This window comes from Microcaecilia unicolor, chromosome 12 (genome assembly GCF_901765095.1).
Source record: "Microcaecilia unicolor chromosome 12, aMicUni1.1, whole genome shotgun sequence".
NCBI lineage: Eukaryota > Metazoa > Chordata > Amphibia > Gymnophiona > Siphonopidae > Microcaecilia > Microcaecilia unicolor.
Window position 1 is genome coordinate 100,669,551 of NC_044042.1, and position 21,581 is coordinate 100,691,131.

Below are 21,581 nucleotides of genomic sequence, written 5' to 3' on the forward strand. Positions count from 1 at the left end.
CACTCCTACCCATGATCATGGCTGGGATTTCAGCTTTCTTCCACCTTGGTGGATACTCCTTTTGAAAGGTTACAGCCCCAATAGAACTCCCACAGGACCACCAGGGATTCACATAAGCAGGGGGAGGGGCTACAAGAAGTGGGGGGGGGGGGGCCTTGGATCATGGGGAGAGCCTGTCATTGCTAAATCCATCATTCACAAATTAAACCCTGCCCATTTCTGTCTGCCAATGACAGGAAATGACAGAGGAAATGCCATTGACATTTGCTCTGTCTTTGTTACTGACTGCCCATCCTTATCTTCCTGAAGTAGAGTTCCAAGCCATTAACTTTTCTATTTACAGTGTTTTCAAGCAACATAATTACCTTCCAGATCAATTCCAGCGATATAGTCACTGGTGACTTTAATGCTGAAATCCATGAGGTTGTTCTGTTCAGGCCCATCACCACTTCTAATTTCACCAGTGTTGTCTGCAGTGATGGGCCTCGTATATTCCTGCTAACATATCCAGGAGAAGTGAAGGACATAGATTACTGGCTCCTGTCTAGATTGTTGCTTCAGTTGAATTTATAAGGCCTTGAGAGTTTGACCCCAAAAGATAGTACTGTAAGACTATCTCTAAGGTTCATTTGGCACCATATTGAACCCACAGCTGGAGAAGGCAGGAACAACTGGCGATTGCTAAAGACTACCACTGGCCAAGTCCATCAATCCTGCAAACACCAAAGACTCACTAAAAACCCAGATCCAAACAAACCCAAAACACCCCAGCACCACCACCTGGGCCAGCAGACATGCACACATTCTCTGGATTGCTTGTTTTCATTTTTCGGGCTCCAACAACTGGCCATCTTCAGTGCTTCTGTTCAGTGCTGGTCCCCAAGGCCACCAAAATGAACCTGGTTTTTAGGCTAAGTGAACTATTTATGTGGATATTCTGAAAACCAGACCAGGATGCACTGGGATCTCACATATACATACTTTTCTAACAAAAAATCTAGATGAGGGTGACAAGTGTGACCCTTGGGTTAACTCCTGTATATATTTAACTGAACTCCATATTCAAGCAAGTACTGTTTCCTATCAGTGTCAGATGTGTTGCAAAGCTAACCTCCTGCAGCTTGTCACCTCAAGCACGAGACTGGCTTTTTCTGACCATAACTAGCAAAACTGGCTTTAGTTTCAAATCCCCGGAAAACTTGTTAAAGCAGAAAAACGAGCTGGATTCTTCAGTTTAATAGCGCTACTGCAGGGCTTCTCAAGCCTGTCCTCGCTACCCCACAGCCAGTCAGGTTTACGGGATTTACAAAGACTTTTCTCTTGCATATTCATGGTGGATATCCCAAGAACCTGACTGGCTGTGTGGGTAATAGGACAGCTTTAGGTAACATTGTACTATTGCTTCCTCTTCTGAGTCTTATTCTCTGGTGCCCTTTCTTTTTGGCTACAATATAATCATTTTTGTATATATGTCAACTTTTTATTTGTAACTAAAAGTATTCACCTTGTTTGTGGTCACACAACTTATTTTGAAGAATCTGCTTATGAACGTCCAGTTTCCATCTGTCTGTTCTGTATTCCTGTTTTACTGTATCAGTGCATCATCTACAGGAAGATTCACAGCCTGATGCACAAAGTTTATCATGCTGGGAAACAGGGGCGGCCTGACCATTAGGCCACCTGAGGCAGGGGCCTTCAGGTGGCACTTTTTAGGAGTGGTATCTCCGGGAACAGCTTTGCGGCATTTTACCTGTCATGGTTATGTTCCAAACCCAGCAACGGCAGCGATTCCCATACACTGCCCTGCCTCCAGCGGCACCCGCCTCTTCCCTTTACTGCGGCTGCCTGAAGTAACTTCCTGTTTCGCTCAGGCAGCAGCAGTAAAGGGAAGAGGTGGGTGCTGGCAGCGGTAGGGCAGCATTTGGGAATCGCTGTCGCTGCCGGGTTTGGAATGTCACCGTGAAAGGTAAAACACCCCGGGGGTTGGCATCTTGGCCTGGGGGGGGGGGGGGGGCGCGGCGGCATGCAAGCTCCACCTCTGGCGGCATATTGCCTTCGGCTGGCCCTGCTGAGAACATTTGCTTTACACTGGTTGTAACCAGTCTAAAGCAAATGTTATTTAGTGAGTAATGAACAAAGGGTTTTTACATGGCTCTTATGTGTGTTGTCAGCAGCCACCGAGAACCCCATGCAAATGTATTACAATGAGCTCATTAGTATTCTAATGAGCATTTCAAGTGATGCACATTTCCAGAACACGTAGCTTTACCAAGCAAATATTACGGCTGCTCTGGAGCTCTCGGAGAGGAGGAAAGCACAAGGAGGCAGCTGCAAAGGCTGCCTGCTTGTGCTCCTTACCTCTCCCCAGCCGGGCAACCCCCCCCCCCCCCCGGCAATTCCCTGGTGGTCTGGTGGACCCCGCACCTCCGGCACCTCCCATCCTCCTCCTGGCCTCCCCCCAAAACAATTCCCTGATGCCCCTCCCCTTAAAAAAGTTGGAGTCGGGAGGGCAGGAGCAACACTTCCTCCTGCCTGGGGCCCCGCCGCCTCCAAAATGGCAGCACCTAGTCCCTGCCTGGTGCATTCTGGGATGCACCAGGCAGGGGCTGGGCACCTCCATTTTGGAAGCGATAGGGCCTGAGGCTGGAGGGAGGAGGTGTTAATCCTGCCACTTTTTAAAGGTATAGGCAGGGGAAGGGGTCACTAGACCACCGGGAGGGGCTGGGATTAGGTGCAGGGTGGACCACCAGGGAATTGTTTTGGGGGTTGGAAGGCATAGGGGCACCAGGGGGGTCAGGAAGCATGGGAGTGCAGGTCTACCAGACCCCCAATGAATTGGTTTTTTTTTTTGGGGGGGTGCAGGGTCCATCAAACCACCAGGGAATTCTTTCAAGGGGGTCAGGAGGCAGAGAACGTGCCAGTGGGGGTCAGGAGGTGTGGGGGCACTGGGGGGGTCAGGAGGCGGTCCACTGGACCACGACCACCATGGATTTTTGTGCAAGTTGTCAAATGCATTTGACAGCTTTGAGTTGCAAACAGTGACCGATGCACAAAGGGGGAATCTGTGCATCTCATTTGCATGCAATCTCCGTTGTGAATTGGTCACTGTTTGCCTTTGATCATCGGGCCCTCAGTGTCTTCAGCTGTCCATGCTGTATTCATGCTTTACATGCATTAGTGTGACACTTGCATGGGGCTGATGAAAATCCTCTCTTAGACGTTAAGCATACAAGAATCCAAAGAAAGGCTTATTTCAGCACATGAGAAGTGAAGAGAATGGACTTTACTATTAGAATGTGGCCAATTTGTAAAATTACTGTGTGAGCAGTTACCGCCACCCATTTTGTAGGAGGTAAGGGCTTTACACCAGTAAGTGCATGATAATGTAACTGGTTAGCATGGGAATTCCAATTCTCTGCCCATGACATGTCCCCTCAAAACAATTAGAAAAATAATTTAGCATCTGGTCAGCGTGCACAAAAGTTACCCTAGGATGCCTGAGGGTGTCCCTTAGTAGTTCTCCATTTACTGCGGTATTAGGTGCACATTAGTTTAATAAAAGGGCCCCAGGTCACTTCCTGTCCTATAAGAAAGAAATCTGAAAGAGCAGGCAAATATAAGTGGAAGCAATTAATTTTAGAAAATAAGGAGAATGGATTTATGGAATATACATTTTTTAGATCCCATTTTGTACTGATGGGAAAATTCATGAGTTGGAGCCTGTACTAGACCTTAGTGTTCTTATTTGTAATTCACCTTTCTGTTCAGCTACTGCGTATGTCTAGTAGCGCTTTAGAAATGATAAATAGTAGACGTAGTACTGTGCTGTCACCTCTCAGGTACAAGGGGGACGATGGTGCTATACTATAATTAAGGAGCAGTAATCAGCAACAAGTTATCTTTGAACAAGCCAATGCCTGCGTAATGGAAGCTTCACTTTTAGGGGTATATAATAATACAGTAATATAAGCCCAGTGATCGGTTGGCGTGTGCTCTCTTTTGGGGGAAGGGAGGTAGGTTGGTTCTTCAACCCCATGAAATTCACAGCGTGAAACCACTTCCTTCCGTTCCCTCTTTGGCTCTGCAGGAGGTTAGGCAAATACAGCTCCTAAAAGCCAACCCACAAATCCTGGGGGCATACAGCGCAATATAGTCCTCCGGTTTTGTCCGGGCATAGAGACAAGTTCACCTGTCTCTTTTATATGGGCGTTTGCACTTGGCAGAAGAACAGTAAAAACCAAGATGTACCATTGGGATTATCTCGCTCCCCCTTCAAAGATGTGCAGAGCAGAGCTGGAAATACTTTGTCAGGCAGAGATCCCAGGAAGGAGTCACTGTCTGGAGGGGGGGGGGGGGGTTAACGGGGACGAGCCCTGCTTCCTCCTCTCTCCAGCTGAGTGCCGACACCCAGACCCAGCCGTGGAGACTGTGGTGGGGGAGGGCAGGGCACACGATGATGCAACCTGCTGCCGGCCTTCGCATAAATCAGCGATCTTTCACTCTCTCTGATTGGCCACCGCTTCCAGGCACCCCGTTCCCTATTGGACGGCTTGGAGCCCATCCCTCGCACATTGTTGGAACCCGGTCCATGCTAGGAGAAGAGGCTGGGGGGGAGGGGGAGGAACAGGAGCTGCAGCTGAAGTCCTCCCGCGCTTCTCCTCCTCTCACTGTCACCCCTGCCTCTGTATCAGGAAATAGATAGCAGCGGGCGAGCCTTGGATTTGAGCTGGCGGTGAAGTTGCATTCAACCCAAGCTTTGCACTCGCTTTTTTTTTTTCTACTCCTTCCAGGGACTTTAACACCGTCTTTTGGAACGGGATCCCGGTGCAGATCTTTCCCTCCGCTACCTTTGCGTCCCACTTTGGAAATAGACTGTCTGCCCCCGTCTCTCCCTTTGCAGACAAAAGAGATCGGAGCAGTTTTCATTTTTTTTCCCCTCTTCCCTTCTTCCCAGCTGTTTTCTTTTCGGGAGGGTACTTTTTTTTTGGGGGGGGGGGGCGAGATCCCCCTTGCAGGGTGGGAACTGGATCCCCTGAGGCAGAGATCCGAGACTGGCGGATGTAAGAACGTTAAAGAGAAGGAAGCGATCCCCGGGGGGCTGGGAGGCTGTACTCCCCATCGACTTTGAATGCCTTTTCAATGGTTATGGTGGTTTTGCTGCAGGCCGGGCTTCACGTTGCTTAGACGGGACTATGGGGAGAACGAAAAGGAGGAAGACGAATCCTTTGAGCTGCGGAATAAAGAAGACCAGATGTGCAATATGCGGGTAAGTCCAGTCTAATTTATGAGGGGGCAGCCTTGTGAATAATAAAGCTGGATTCCAGAAATAAGAAAAGAAGGGCCGGAACCAAAAGTCTATAAAACTAGCTGCAGATTGTGCTGAATCCGGTATAAAACTGTTCCAGTTCCCTAAGGGGCAGGGGAAAAGGGTCCTTCCTTTCCTCTTGGCTACAAAACATTACATCAATTCTTAGACTAATGCAGTTTTTGTCACGGAAGGGTGGCCTAAAACGTGTTCAGAGGTTGCGCACATTAAAGTTAATGGAAAGAAAAACAAAACCACGTTTGTATCTTTAATCTCCAGCTCCTTCGTTTATAAAAGGGTTTACCTAGCTAGCAAGGGATTTTTGTTTGTTTTAAGGGAGTTGAGTGGGGGAGGTACTGGGTCATGTAGGACCTGCAGGTGATGAAAGCAGATGGGATCTGCCAAGACCCCCCTTTTTTTTCCAGCAAGTTGTAAAAAAAAAAGCAACAACCCCAAAACCTGCGACTTTTTAAACTACATTTAATTTCTCTTGCTACTGCTTTTCCACGGTAGGGTTACAGAGGTTAGGGTGGAGGCCCGGTGATAGCACCGCAGAATGAGAGTCCACACACATGCCTTTCCAGCCCTCCTCCCTCCCTCGAACCGGGTTCAGTCTGGACGTCTAGAAATCTGACTGCGCTCTGCACTTGACATAATCGGGCACAATTGCCGCATTCAGCGTAATAATAGTCATCCATGAAACGTTTCCCAGCAACAGTTGTATTTCATGTGCCCCCATCCCAGCCCCTTTTCCACCTCTGTCTCCCATTTAGGTTTCAAACTTTAAGATGACGCCTCTTTGCAATAGGACAAATAGTTAACAGGCACATGCCAGTGGGCCATGATTGTCTCCGGAGACGAATGTTTGTTTTAAAAAGTGTCTCTCTAGACCTTCTTTCATATTTTACTTTATCTTTTTTTTTTCTTATTAGTAGTGATATTGTAATTGCTAGTTTTCCTAATCTGGTTCTCTTTCATATTTAATCTGCCTTGAACAGTTCAGGTAGAGGTGGACTAGAAGACCTGAAATAACATAACATGTCCGTCCTGCTGAGACATAAACCAGTCGTGGAATGTGCATTTTAACAAGCAGACTCCCTATTACCTCGCTGCGATATGTGATTGCCTTGATAGTTTTGTGTTCTAGGATGCTTTAAAAAGCGGAGCTACTCTATATGAAGGTGCAGCCATAAAAGAAGAATTAAGAATGATTATTATAGAGGAATCATCTATTAGGGGTCGTTTTATTAAGGTGCGCTAATGGATTTAGCGCACGCAAAATGCGCAGCTCATTGTGTATCTATGGGCTACATGACAGTTAATGCGCACTAACTAATTAGCAAACCATAGTAAAAGGACTCCTAAGTGATGAAGTGAGTCAGTTGATATTAAACATGGGGTAAAACTGTCTCTATCACTTTAAAAAGGGGATTAGTCAATATAAAGGTGCAGCCAAAGATATGTTAATTTGAAACAGAGAATATTTTGTAAACTTCCTGTTTTAATTGTTTTGTTTGTAATTTTGCCTAGCCTAGAATTGTGTAAAAACCAGTATAAAGCACCCAAATTATGCAGCTCCTCAGCCTTTCAAGTATGTCATCTTTAACCCTTTGGGATCATCGTTTCTCAATATCATTTGTAAATGGCTTTGCTGTTTTATCGAAAGGCGGTACAGCAACAGATTGGATAAAGAAACATAAAATCATTTCACATAAAAAGTGTTCTGGCTTTACTACCTAATCTCGTGTCGATGTCATAATACTGTATCTGTGACATGCAGTGATAAGGTGGCTGTTAGTATCATTTGCACTCTGCTTGTTCTGTTTCACAGTTTAGCTGTGATATACATGCAGTTGTGGATTCATTGGTGCATGTGTTTTCAGTGGTTAGTGCAGCAGACTTTGATCCTGAGGAATTGGGTTCAATTCCCACTGCAGCTCCTTGTGACTCTGGGCAAGTTGCTTAACCCTCCATTGCCCCAGGTACAAAGAAGTACCTGTATATAATATGTAATCTGCTTTGAATGTAGTTGCAAAAACCACAGACAGGCAGTATATCAAGTCTCATTTCCCTTTCCCCTTTCTTGGTCTGTAAATTACAGCTACAAGTGAACAAGCAAAGTGCACTTTGGTGATTCTCATCCTACCTCATCTTTGCACTTTCAGAAATATGGCCGCAGCCACTTTCAAAGTGGTTGGGTCCAAGGCTCATGGCATATTTTTGTCAGATGGGTAATGGAGAAGGAATGCAATTAGGGAAACTGAGGCAGCCCTAGGGGGGATTTGAACTCATATCCCAGACTTTCTCCTGACTGCACTAAGGGATAAGGGTAATGAGATTTGATGTACTGCCTTTCTGTGGTACAATCAAAGTGGTTTACAATTATTATATGCAGGTACTTTATCTTTCCCTGGTGGGTTCACAATCTAAGTATTGTACCTGGGGCAAGGGAGGGTGATGTGACTTGCCCAGAGTCACAGGGAGCTGCAGTGGGAATGGAATCCAGTTCCCCAGGTCCTCAGCTCACTACACTAACTACTAGGCTACTCCTCCACCCCATTAAACACTAGCACAGGTGACTAAGTAAAAATTCTCTCTTAAAGGACCACCTGCCTTATCTCTTGAGGAAGCAAAGTTTCTAAGTATTGCCCTTCCTTAATTATTGGCACATCACTTCCCCCATAAAAGTAACAGATATATTATAACTAGTAAAAAAGGCCCGTTTCTGACACAAATGAAACGGGCGCTAGCAAGGTTTTCCTCGGAGTGTGTATGTTTGAGAGACAGTGTGTGTGTCAGAGAGAGAATGAGAGAGAGAGAGAGAGGAGAGAGAGACAGAGACAGCGTGTATGTGTGTTTCTGTGGGAGAGAGAGTGTGTGTGAGAGACAGAGTGTCTTGTGTGTGTGACAGAGAGATGGAGTGTGATAGACAGGGAGTGTGTCAGAGAGAGTGTATGTGAGAGACAGTGAGAGACCCTCCCCTCCCCCCTGGCGCATCAAACCCCCTCGCGACCCGCAGCTGCCAGTGGTAACGCTGTCCGGCCGCTGCTGCTTCTCCTGTTGAGCATCAGCGGCCGCTACAAAAAGAAAAAAAAGTGATAAATGTTTTTAAACCCAGCCCAAATCATTCGCAAATGCCCAAGTCTTAAAATGCAGTTTCTGCAGCCGCTCCTCCTGTCGCCTGTCATGTCGCTGTGCTCCTCCGGGGTCTTACTCCAGGGGCAGTGATGTGGAGGCGAGAGGAGGAGCGGCTGCAGAGACTGCGTTTTAAGACTCGGGCATTTGCGAATGATTTGGGCTGGGTTTTAAAACATTTATGTTTTTTTTCTTCTTTTTGTAGCGGTGCAATATCCCCCTTCTCACTCAGGGTGACCTGGTTCTCAATATGCAGATCATATGCAAATTAGTGTGCTACCCCTTCTCGCTCAGGGTGACCTGGTTCCCACTAAGCAAATTAAACAGGTCTTACCAACTGCATATTTCTCAGGCAACTCTTTATTCCAGCCCCTGGGCACACTTCTTCTAGCTTAATACATTATACTTTCATAGGTCTTCAGACTGAGCCTCCCCACACAGATACATGGGCTCAGTACTAACTTCAATACTTTGGGGACTTTTAACCCCAGGCTTTGCAGCCTGCTTCTCTCAGTACTGGGACACACAGTCCTTCCATCTTTGGACACACAGTCCAGCACTAATGCTTTAGGGACTTCTTACCCCAGGAGTTTCAGCCTGCTTCTCTCCTTTGGACACACAGTCCACCACAAGTCCATAGGGTTAGCCAGTATCTTCCAGGGGAATCTCTCTTCTTCTGCTGCCAGCTCACTTCTCTTCCTTTCACCTCTCAGGTGGGGTATAAAGTGGTTAATTAGCTACACAGGACCCAGCCCATAACCTCCTACACCTGTGGACCTCCCAGGGCTCTCCCCAGTCCTAGCGACCTCCAACTTTTCTCCTAGCGCCCTCTAGTGGCCTACCCCGGATAGGACAACCTCATACTTATCACAGCGGCCACTGCTGCTCAACAGGAGAAGCAGCAGCGGCCGGACAGCGTTACCAGTGGCAGCTGCGGGTGGCGAGGGGGTTGATGTGCCCGGGGGTGTTGATGTGCTTCGGGTGGTGGGAGGGGGGTGTTTGATGTGCTTTGGGGGGAGGGGTTGTTTCATGTGCCGGGGGGGCTTGGGTGATGCGCTGAGGGGGGGGGGGGTTCTATGGTGCCGCGCTTGTAGTTTTTCGATGCGCTGCTCCCTGCCACTTGCTCCGAAGTGGCAGGGAGCAGCGCACTGACAGCTGATTCCCAGGCAGGGGGAGGAGTAGGGAAACACACGTGTTTCCCTACTCCTCCCCCTGCTTAGGAATCAGCTGTCAGTGATGTCATCCTGGCTACGGAGCCTAGCTCAGCGACTCCAGGAGCATGGACACAGGCAGTCCCACATTAGAACGTTGGTGGTGAGAATTATTATATAGGATATGAAATCCATGCAACATAAAGACTGTTAAAGTATTTTACAGATCAAGAATTAAACTGTATGCCAGTGAGGTAGGGGGAATACATAGTAACATAGTAGATGACGGCAGAAAAAGACCTGCATGGTCCATCCAATCTGCCCAACAAGATAAACTCATATGTATATACCTTACCTTGATTTGTACCTTCCTTTTTCAGGGCACAGACCGTACAAGTCTGCCCAGCAGTATTCATGCTTTCCACTCCCTCCCGGGTGCCCACTCTGTTGCAAATCTTAGTATCATCCGCAAATAGGCAAACTTTACTTTCTAACCCTTCGGCAATGTCACTCACAAATATATTGAACAGAATCGGCCCCAGCACCGATCCCTGAGGCACTCCACTACTCACCTTTCCCTCCTCCGAGCGAACTCCATTCACCACCACCCTCTGTCCGTCAACCAGTTCCTAATCCAGTTCACCACTTCGGGACCTATCTTCAGCCCATAATGGACTTCCTTCACTTACGATAAAGCAGTAGTGAATTTCACAGACCTATAGAGTAAAAACTGTATCTGTCCCTATATTATTGCAGAATTATTGGCCACTCAGCCCAGTCGTCTGTGTTCTGATCGACAGAATCCTATTTGTGCTTTTAGTCATCATCTGTAGTTTTCATGTGAGTTATTTGCACTGAGTAGCAAATGATTTTTTTTTTAATTGTTATTAACAGTGGACGGTTCGAAGACTTACTTAGTGTTTGTCAGCCTGTAATTACTGTAAGGAGTAAGATGTATATTGGAAGAACTTGAGGAGATATTATCAGACAGTGCAGATGTTTAATGCCAGAAGGAGGTGTGCTGACATCTGTTCTCAGCCTCATCCATTGCTGCTGTGAAAGCTCTGGACACATGTTCATACAATTACTAGTAATTTGTTCCCTACCCCTGGCAAAGTATGGTATGGCACCTGCAGGGACTACGGTGGGCAACTTCTTTATTCACACTTCCCCAGTTTACAAATGGCACCATGTCTTGCAATATTTAGAGCACAACAAGGGGAGCAGGACTGGATTCCGGGGAAACTGGGGTAAGGGGCTGTGTTATGTGCCAGGGGGCCAGATGCACAAAGCTTACTATGCTATTAAGTTAATAGTATTAACGTTTACTTTAGACTGGTTCTAGCCAGTCTAAAGCAAACATTTACGTAGCTAGTAATGCAAAAAGGGGTTTCCATGGCTCTAACGAGCTCATTCATAGTGTAATGTGTATTCCAGGGGATGCACAGCTGAGTCCAGAGCAGCCCTAATTTAACGAGCAACTTTTACGGCTGCTCTGGAGCTGTTGGAGAGGAGGGAAACACAAGCAGGAAGCTATAAAGGCTGGCTGTGTTTCCTACTTCACCTCCCGACGCCCTCCCCCTCCCCGAATTAAAAAAAATATTCCTGGTGGTCCAATGGACCACTACACTCCCCTGCATCTTGTTTTCTTTTATTCCCTGGTGGTCAAGTGGACTCTGACCCCCCCAATATTTTTTTAAACTTTCCCTGGTGATCCAGTGGACCATTACCCCCCCCCCTCCGTGCCCCTGGAACTGTTTAAAAAAAATTTCAAACCCTTTCCCCTCCGTCGCGCACCCGACCCACACTCCCGCTTCTCCCTGTACCTTTACAACAAGGTGAGGGCAGGAGCATCGGCTCCTCCCTCTTGCCTCGGGCCTGTTTGGAAAAAAATGGTGGTGCCCAGGCCCTGCCCAGTGTTATAAGGGAAAAAACTCTTTATATGGTGTTTAGCCCTGTCCAGTGTGCCCCAGAATGATCTGGGCAGGGCCTGAGCGCCGCCATTTGTTTCTGGGTGGGCACGAGGCAGGTGGGAGGAGCTGTTGCTCCTGCCCTCCTGCCTCCACCTTGTTGTAAATGTACAGGGAGGGGGCAGGGTGAGTGTCAGGTACGGGAGGGGGTATGTGTGCAGGGGAAGGGGTTCTGTCTACTGGCCCACCATGGAAATTAAAAAAAAAAAAAAGGTTCATGGGGTCACAGGGGGTGGGAGGTTGCAGAGGGAGGTCGTGGTCCACTAGAAAAAAAGATTTGAGTGGTCAGGCTCCACTGGACCACCAGGGTAAATTAAAAAAAAAAAGTGGGTCGGGGAGGTCAAACTCGCAAACAGCGAGGATGCACAAAGGAGGATCCGTGTAGCTGATTTGCATGCAATCCCCTTTGTGCATCGGGGCCTTCGTCTGGTCCAGTTTCCACCGCTGTTTCCTAAAAACCTGTCACCACATGCCCTGGAGCAAGTACTCATGCAGTTTAGCCCTCCCCTCACCCCTTGATTGGCTGCAGCTTGTAATAGACTGTAGCACTTGGATTCTCCAGCTTCTGACACCAGCATCTAGGAGACTAGGTCGTGTGCAAAGGTCTTGGATTCTGTATATGGTGCCAAGTGAAGCTCGTATTGTTCAAAGGGTGCCTGACCTGTACAGAATACTAGCATAGCACGCAGGTCACGCTGGACTTATTGTCAGACCAAAGTTAGGTACGGAAAAACATTATTCTAATTTGCGGGAATGCCCATGACCTGCCCGTGGCCACGCCCCCTTTTGAGTTGCATGCAGGAAAAGTTAGGCACCATGTTGTAGAATAGCACGCGGAAGAGATCCGTGCGCAATTCCAATTAACTGCTTGTTGACACCTGTTAAGTGCCTTATTGGTTCTTGTTATTGCCTGTTGATCAATTTAGTTGCTTGTGGATCACCAATCCGCACACAAATTCTGCTGCCCAACTTTGGGCAACCTTTATCAAATCCAAAGCATAATGTGCAAAGTGAGGCATGTGGGAAAGAGGAACCCAAACTATAGCTACATGATGCAAGGCCCTACATTAGGAGTCACTGACCAGGAAAGGGATCTAGCCGTCATCATTGATGATATGTTAAAACCCTCTGCTCAGTGTGCGGCGTTGGCTAAGAAAGCAAATAGAATGTTAGGTATTATTAGGAAAAATGAGGACATTATAATTCATTTGTATCGCTCCATGGTGCAACTGCACCTTGAATATTGTGTGCAATTCTGGTCACCACATCTCAAAAAAGATATGGAGGTGCATTTTCGATATGGTGTCTAAGTCCAACTTTGTACATTTTGCAAAAAACGTCCAAAATCCAAATAAAAAAGAAGGTCATTTTTGAAAAAGAAAAATGGCTGTCTTTTGTTTTTTGAAAATACTGTTTCTCACAAGACATTGTGCTTTGGACGTTTTGTTTTTTGGTCCATTTTGGAAAAAAAAAAATCCAAGTGAAAAATGTAGACAATCAAGCCATTAGGATGAAGGAGGGGCCAGCATTTTTAGTAGACTAGTCCCCCAGACATCCCAGGAGATAAATTGGGGACCCTGGGGAGCACTGCATTGGACTTCAAAAACATGCTCCCAGGTACACATCTGATCGGTGCTCCCTTATTTTGTCTGCTGAGCCCCCCAAAACCCCACCCAAAACCCACTGCCCACAACTGTACACCACTAAAATAGGCCTATGGGTGAAGGGGGCACCTACATGTGTGTACAGTGGGTTTCTGCTGGAGTTTTGAAGGGGTCACAGTTTCCACCACAAATGTGAGAGGTAGAGAGAGATAAGGACCTGAGTCCCCCACGCCATGGTGCACTGCACTGACCACTACAGTACTCCAGGGACCTGCATGCTGCTCTAATAGACCTGGCTCTAGCATCTGAGGTTGCCATAGAGGCTGGTAAGTCATTTTTATTTATATTTTTGGAGGGTGGGAGAGGGTCAGTGACCATTAGGGGAGTATTGGGGGTCACCCCTGATTCCCTCCAGTGGTCATCTGGTAATTTAGGGCACCCTTTTGTGCCTTATTTGTTATAAAAACAGGTCTAGCTCAAAATGTCATAGTTTTAGTCCTGGATGGTTTTGTTTTGTTTCATTATGGTTGAAAAACGTCCAAGTCTTAGGAATGCCAAAATCCCACCCTTAACATACTCCCAACACGACCCATGTGTTTTGAATGCACTTCTGATGGACTTCATAGAAAAACGTCTAAAAATTGGTTTCAAAAATATCAATTTGGACGTTTTTGTGAGAAAAACATCCAAATGCTGCTTTGTGCCACTTTTTAGACTTTTTTTTCATTCAAACAAGAGCTCCATAGTGGAGTTAGAAAAGGTACAGAGAAGGGCAATGAAAATGATAAAGGGGATGGGTTGATTTCCCTATGAAAGGCTAAAGTGGCTAGGGCTCTTCAGCTTGGAGAAAAGACAGCTGAGGGGACATATGATAGAGGTCTATGAGTGGCGTAGAATGGATAGATGTGAGTCGCTTGTTTACTGTTTCCAAAAATACTAGGATTAGGGGGCACGCAATGAAGCTACAAAGTAGTAAATTTAAAACAAATCGGAGAACATTTTTTCTTCACTCAACATGTAATTAAACTCTGGAATTTGTTGCCAGGGAATGTGGTAAAAGCAGTTAGCTTAGCGGTGTTTAAAAAAAAGTTTGGTTAGCTTCCTAAAAGAAAGTCCATAAGCCATTATTAAAATGGACTTGGGGGGGGGGTTGGGGATCACGTGACGCTATGCACAGGAGCGGACGCTAGTCGAATTGCTCCTGCCTTCTCCTCAAGAATCGAGTTGAAAAACTCAATCTAAAAGCGTTTGTTTGATTGTTATCGGCAAGAGGAAGCTTTGGGAAACGTTCGAGGATCTACTTACTATCGATTCAGAAGCTAATGGCGACCAAATCAACCAGAAAAGAGAAAGATAAGAACCGGCAAGCTGAGGACAAAATGGCGGCGCCGGCGAGCCCGGGAACTTCAGCGGTTGGATCCGCATGGGCCGCCGAGATAGTGGGTGAAGTCACGCAAGCTTTGGAAGCTATTTTGGAGAAAAAACTCAGCTCACTAGACACTAAGTTGGAAGCGCTGCATAACAGTGTAAATCAAATTCAGCTAGAAATGGTGACTTACCAACAGCGAGCCAGTGATACTGAAGATCGCGTTGGTACTTTAGAGTCAGAAGTAAACCAGCTGAAAAAAACACTTGCATCTTATGAAGAAAAGCTTGAGGACTTAGAAAACAGGTCAAGACGAAATAATCTTCGCATGGTGGGTCTGGCGGAGGGACAAGGAGATCGAGACTTAAGCAGTTACTTGGAAACATGGTTGGCAGAGGAACTTGAACTACCGGAATCTTTGGGCCCGCTGAAAATTGAACGAGCACACCGACTAGGCCCAAAGCAGACGGCAGAAGGGAGACCACGTGTAGTCATTTGCAAAATTTTAAACTTTGCTCATAAAAACGCGATTCTGCAGGCCTTAAGGAATGGGAAAGAACTGCACAGTGGAAATCGCAAAGTATTATGTTTTCAAGATTACTCAGCAGCAGTGGCAGCGCAAAGGAAAAAGTTTTCGCCAATCTGTTCTGAACTTGTCAACCGGAAAGCTAAATTTGCGCTGCTATACCCGGCGAAATTGAGAATTAATCATCATTCGGGAATAAAAATATTTGACTCAGTGGAAACAGCAAAACCTTTTGTGCAACAGATGGAAAATGGACAATAATGCGGCGATATGATGCGATGCAATAAAATCTGAGACTGAGAATAATCTGTAGGAAGACTGATTATGGATAAAAGACGCACCAAGAAATCATAAAAAGTCTGCATATAGACCTTAAAGATATGTCCCACTGGGGGAACTCAGCGGGAAAAGTAAATTAAAAGATGAGGCTGTATCAAATAGTCAAGGAGAAGATCATAGAGACTAAGACAGTTGCTGATAAATGTCGTTGGAAATTGGACTATTTAGTAAACCTTAATAATTGAAGAAGGCATTATAACTCGTCAACCTGGTAAACATAGACAGTAAAAGTGAACTGTTTATCAATGCTTCAGGTATCGTATAGAGAAGGGGAGATAATCTCCCAGATAGCAACTGTTATGAAACATGCTGAAGAGAAAAGATAGACAATTTAATTGATAAGAAAGTTTAAATGCGGTAAAGAAATATGTGATAGAATGGATGTGATAGCACGATTGATATATAGACCTATATGGTTAGATGAGGAATGCAAAACTGTAATGTTGAAACGTCAAGAGATGAGTAATCATATTGAAGATTATTATTAAGAGAGGAGAAGAGGTGTCGGAAGTGATCCATTTCCTTAGGGAACAGAAGGGGTAGAGAGGGGGAACTGGGAGGGAACGGGAAGAGGGAGAACATTGGGTTGGGAAAGGGGAGGGGGGGGGGGGACTAACTCAAATTGTATTAAAAGTGAAATTATTACAACTTGTAGAAGACCGAAAATTACGAGAGGGAGGCTGGAGGCTGGGCTGGCCTCTCTCAAAAGTAGAAGATGAATTTGATACAGATTGGCGAGACTTTGGAGGGTAAACAATTAAGGTAGCCTCATGGAATGTAGGAGGTATACACTCCCCTATTAAGCGCTCCAAGATTTTGCGACAGCTTAAACGTCTTGGAGCAGATATAGCGCTGTTACAAGAAACGCATTTGTCAGATGTTGAGCACACCAAATTGGCTAAGTGGTGGGTTGCGGACTGTGTGGCAACGGCGGCCTTGGGCCGGAAAGGGGGGGTGGCTATACTTTTTAGAAAAGGTATGGCTGTCCAAGTGCACAAAACGATTAAAGATGTGGAAGGCCGGTTCGTACTCTGCATTGCCACAATAAATAGACAAAAAATAATCTTGGGTAGTATTTACGCTCCTAATACATTGGATTTAAAATTTTATAAAAGATTGCTTAGGCAGATCACTCAACTGGAACCATTGCCCTTATTGCTGGGAGGTGATTTTAATATGACTTGGGACCCTATAATGGACAGATCACATCCCCCGGCTGATTTAAGGCGGATTAGTACCAGAGGTCTGCCGGATCTATGCACAACACTCGGGCTCATAGATATATGGAGGACACTGCATCCACTAGATAAAGAATATACTCATCAATCTAGAGCACATGGCACCTCAGCCAGAATTGACTATTTGCTAGCTTCCCACACTTTATTAACAGATATTACTGAGGCACATATAGAACCTTGTGTTATATCGGACCACTCAGTGATTAGAATGTGCTGGAAAGGAGGAGAGGAGGAAGAGAAATTAAATAGCTGGACGTTTCCAACCTACTTGTTTAAAGACCCACGATTTGGGGAATATTTACGGGCTAAATGGACTGAGTATAAGCACTTTAACGAGGGTACGGTAGACAGTTCCACCAGCTTTTGGGAAGCCGCGAAAGCAGTACTAAGAGGGGAGATAATAAGTTATGTGTCACAATATAAACGTGCCCGTGATAGGGAAATTGTGCGGCTAGAAAAGAGACTAATTAAGTTGAATAGACAATATGGACTAACCCCATGTAGTAAGATTAGACAAGAGGTGATAGAACTACAAACAACTTTGAACTCCCTGATACATGATAGAGAATTGAAATCTCAAGCCTATTATCGCTTTCAGCTATATAAGCATGGAAATAAAGGAGGCAAATTTCTAGCTAGACTTATAGCATCTAAATGTTCAACTAAAAATGTAACAATTATTAAAAATAAAGAGGGGAATTATCTCCACACTAATAAAGAGATTAGATCAGCGTTCCAGACATATTACCAAAGCCTTTATAAGGCGTCGGAACAAGAAGGGCTTCCGGGAGAGCTATTTTTAGATGGGATTCAGACCCCTAAACTACAAGATGGGGATAGTACTCAATTAAATGCAAAGATTAATGCTGATGAGGTGACATGGGTAATAAAGCAAAGTAAAATGGGCAAGGCCCCGGGCCCGGATGGGTATAAAGCAGAATTTTATAAATTGATGGGGGACTCGGTGGTCCCAACACTGGTGAAGGTGTTTAATGAATGGATGGAGAATGGTAGGATGCCAGACCAATTAAATTTGGCTAGGATAGTTGTGTTTCCTAAGCCTAAAAGAGATGAAAAACTGGTAACCTCCTATAGGCCTATTTCATTAATTAACCAGGAAGCAAAATTATTTGCAAAAATTCTAGCAAATAGACTGGGGCGAGTGCTCCCTCATCTTATCCACACAGCACAGGTGGGGTTTGTACAGGGTAGATCAGTTTCCAAGAATTTGAGGAGTATTCTGGCAGCATTAGAAGGTTTGGGTCACTCCCAGGCGCAGGCATTAATGATAAGCTTCGATGCTGAGAAAGCATTTGATAGAGTGGAGTGGCCCTTCCTGTATTCTGTGCTGGACAGATATGGATTTCAGGGTGGATTTGTACAGGCGATCAGGGCATTGTATCACCAACCTAGAGCACAAGTGATGGTGAATGGGAATATATCGGAAGAGATTCAGATTAGTAGAGGTACTAGACAAGGATGTCCGCTCTCACCTCTACTTTTTGCACTACAGTTGGACCCCTTAATTAGAGACATATATGATTGTGAGGCGATACCGGGGGTACAACTTAGAAATCAGGAATTTAAGCTTGCCGCGTTTGCGGATGACCTAATGATGGTTATTACAAAACCGAAGGAGACCCTGTACAATCTACTAGAGTTAATTCAAGAATATGGAGATTACTCGGGCTTTAAATTAAACATAGACAAATCTGAAGCTCTTGGGATAAACTTAGACATTCGGGCCTATTGGCCGGAAGGATTTCCTTTGAAACGTACGAGTAAGTCTTTTACATATTTAGGGATTCAACTACCGGCTAGGTTGAAGGAGCTTTATACTTTAAATGTTACAAATATGTTGGAACAGACAACTCAACAGTTGGATTCATGGGGCAATTTAACATTATCTTTGATGGGGAGGATTAGTCTTATTAAAATGGTGATATTGCCAAGATGGCTATACACATTACAGGTACTGCCCATAGTGTTATTGCAAAAAGATATTAAGCGCTTATACCGATTGATATCTAGATTCTGCTGGGCAAAAAAACGGGCTAAGATGCAGTTGAAACATATGCTGGGGGGATGGAGGCAAGGGGGCCTGGGAATACCTAATATAAAGTTTTATAATATGGCATGCCTTCTGCGCCAAATACGAGATTGGTTATACCAAACCCAGGAACACACACCTCTAGAGATGGAGGAAGCGTTATATAGTCCATATCATGGGATAACATTAGCACATTTACAGAAAAAGGAGATACCGTACAGACTTAGACAAAATGTTCTGATGTTATCACTTAGAGCAGCGTGGAGATTCTTAGGGGAACTATTGGGGGGAGACTCAAGAGTAACGGAGTATTTAAACATTAGGGGGAATCCGTCTTTCGTGCCCGGGTTGGAAAATAAAACATTTGATAGGTGGGCACAGGCAGGTGTTACTTGTATAGCTGATGTACTGGGAGAGAGAGGGGACATACTGCCACTGTCACAGCTATTGGCTCAGAGGGAGCAGGTCTGGGGTGATGTATACGCGCACTGTCAACTTAAACATTATGTACAAACATTAGATAAAACAGCATTGCAGTGTAAACTGGGCAACAAAATCAAAAAATTCTTTGATGAAATATCTGAAAATGCCCCATCTATATCCCAGATACATCGGAAGTTGTGGGAGCTGGCTCCATTGAAGGAGACAACCACGATTAGACAGAGATGGGAAAAAGATATGAGTTGTAATTTGGAATCATGGGATATTACTGCGCAGATAAAAAATATACCAAGAATAATTGGGGGCGCAGATTACAGGGAATGCGCGTATCGAATAATTTACAGAGCTTATTTTACTCAGGTACAATTATATAAATCAGGGGGTATAGAGACAGCGCTCTGCTTGAAATGTAATAGACATGACAATACTTTATATCATGCGATATGGGGGTGTGTAGTATTACAGAGATATTGGAGACAAATAGTTACTTACCTGTCACATGTTTTGGGTAGTAGAATAGCTATGAATCCACGACAGTTGATATTAGATTTGAAGGGTGAACCTTTAAGACTCAATGCTGACAAAACATTATTATATCGAAAGTTATGTTTGGTGGCGAAAAAATGTATTATGCAATATTGGACTGTAGCCAGTTCACCACCTTACTGGCATTGGCGTAACAGGGTGCACCAGTTGTTAGTGTGGGAGGCGAAAGAAGTTAAAGGACAATATAAAAGGAAAATAAGGTTTCTTAAAATATGGGGTAGTTACCTGGAAAAAATGACACAGAGAGGCCGAAGCTTGGTCATTAATACTTTATAAAAGAACCATACATCACTACAATATTGGGATATATTAATTTGGGTTGGTCAAGGGGGGGGGGGGGATTAATAGGGAAGAGTGGGGGGAGGGTGTAGGGAAGGGGATAGAGGAATAAAAGGATTTGAATTACATTAGTGTGATAAGCTGATCATTTTACATCACGGTATAACAATGGTTGATTAACAATTGTATATTGCCAAAGCAAAAGTTGTGTTATATTGTTAATGTGTTATGACTTTCTTTTAACAATTGTGGACAATAATGATATAAGATGGGGAGGGGGCCGAGGAGGGGGGGTACAGAAAAATGAGATTCAGTGAATGAAGCAGATATAATGTAAATGCAATGCTGAATGAAAAATTGAACTTTGTTGTATGAAGCCTCCAAGTTGCATTGTATTGTGCATTTCGATAATAAAAAAGTTTAAACATAAAATGGACTTGGGGAGTTCAATCACGGAATAACGTAAGGTGTTACTATTGGAAATTACGGTTTGAGTTTAATGTAACATGCTATTGTTTCTTTCAGTGTGCATGGCAAAAGTGAAGGTAGTAAGTGGGGAGGGGGGATAAGAGAGGGTACTGTTATAAAAACAAAAACTGATGATAGCAACTTAAGATTAATGTACATAAGAACGACAGTTTTACAACTTGGTATGTATGTACTCTAATGGATGTGTTACCAGGTGAAATCATCAATAAAAAATGTTGACACATAAAATGGACTTGGGGAAAATCTACTGCTTATTTCTAGGATAAGCAGCATACAAACAAAAAAAGCAACACTGGGCCTTCAAAACTGAGACAACAGGAGTGTTTAATTAGTGAATGACCCGACACGGGCCGTGTTTCGGCATAAAACAAAGCCTGCTTCAGGGGTCAGAGTTTGGGCATAAATTATGTGAAATATAATTAGTGAAATATATAATAATATATAGTGCCTCCGAGGTTGAACGGAGAGAAACTTTGAAGCCAATAAAACCTGTCACAATGGACAGCAGCGATATAACAGAAACCACCTGTTTTAGCCTCGTGACAGGGTATACACAAAAAGTAGTACATATGAGTTTATCTTGTTGGGCAGACTGGATGGACCGTGCAGGTCTTTTTCTGCTGTCATCTACTATGTTACTATGTAATGGATCTTTGGTCTGTCCCAGTATGGCAATACTTATGTACTTATGTTCTTATAATGTGACATCATGGCGAGGCCACCAGCCTGTCAGCATCGCCACAATGTGGCATCATAAATTATGTGCATAAGCTGCCTAGTGCCCAATATAAAGTTAATCTGTCCCTGGGAGAGGGCAAGTTTTGAGTAAGATGATCATGTAGCCTAAAGCTGCATTAAGCTTCCAAGAAAGCTGGGGTAATACACAGAGTGGCTACAATTACAGCCCTAACAGAGGTACAGATGGATCCAGCTTCTAAGAAGGCTGGGGGTAACCTATTTTGCAGACAGTTTTATTGGTAAGCCAACAGACATACAATACACTGTACAGTTCAAATATCCATACACAGGAAGACACAGGGGGGGAAAAAAGCACCTTCCAGCAAAATGAATTGTAACCTACAATTCAAGCACGATTTACCAGTTTTTATCATACCCCCCGGCCCCCCTATTATAAGCAGAAA

General features: G+C 44.8%; 1 protein-coding gene across 1 annotated transcript in view; it reads left to right on the forward strand.

Annotated features, from left to right (window-relative positions):
- Positions 1-4,633: 4,633 nt before the first annotated feature.
- Positions 4,634-21,581, forward strand: part of PLEKHH3 (pleckstrin homology, MyTH4 and FERM domain containing H3) — a 261,085-nt gene continuing 244,137 nt past the window's right edge. The window contains exon 1 of the mRNA XM_030220491.1: positions 4,634-5,266. Within this exon, the coding sequence (XP_030076351.1) occupies positions 5,129-5,266 (138 nt within the window). The 5' untranslated portion in view covers positions 4,634-5,128. The remainder of the gene's footprint in view (positions 5,267-21,581) is intronic.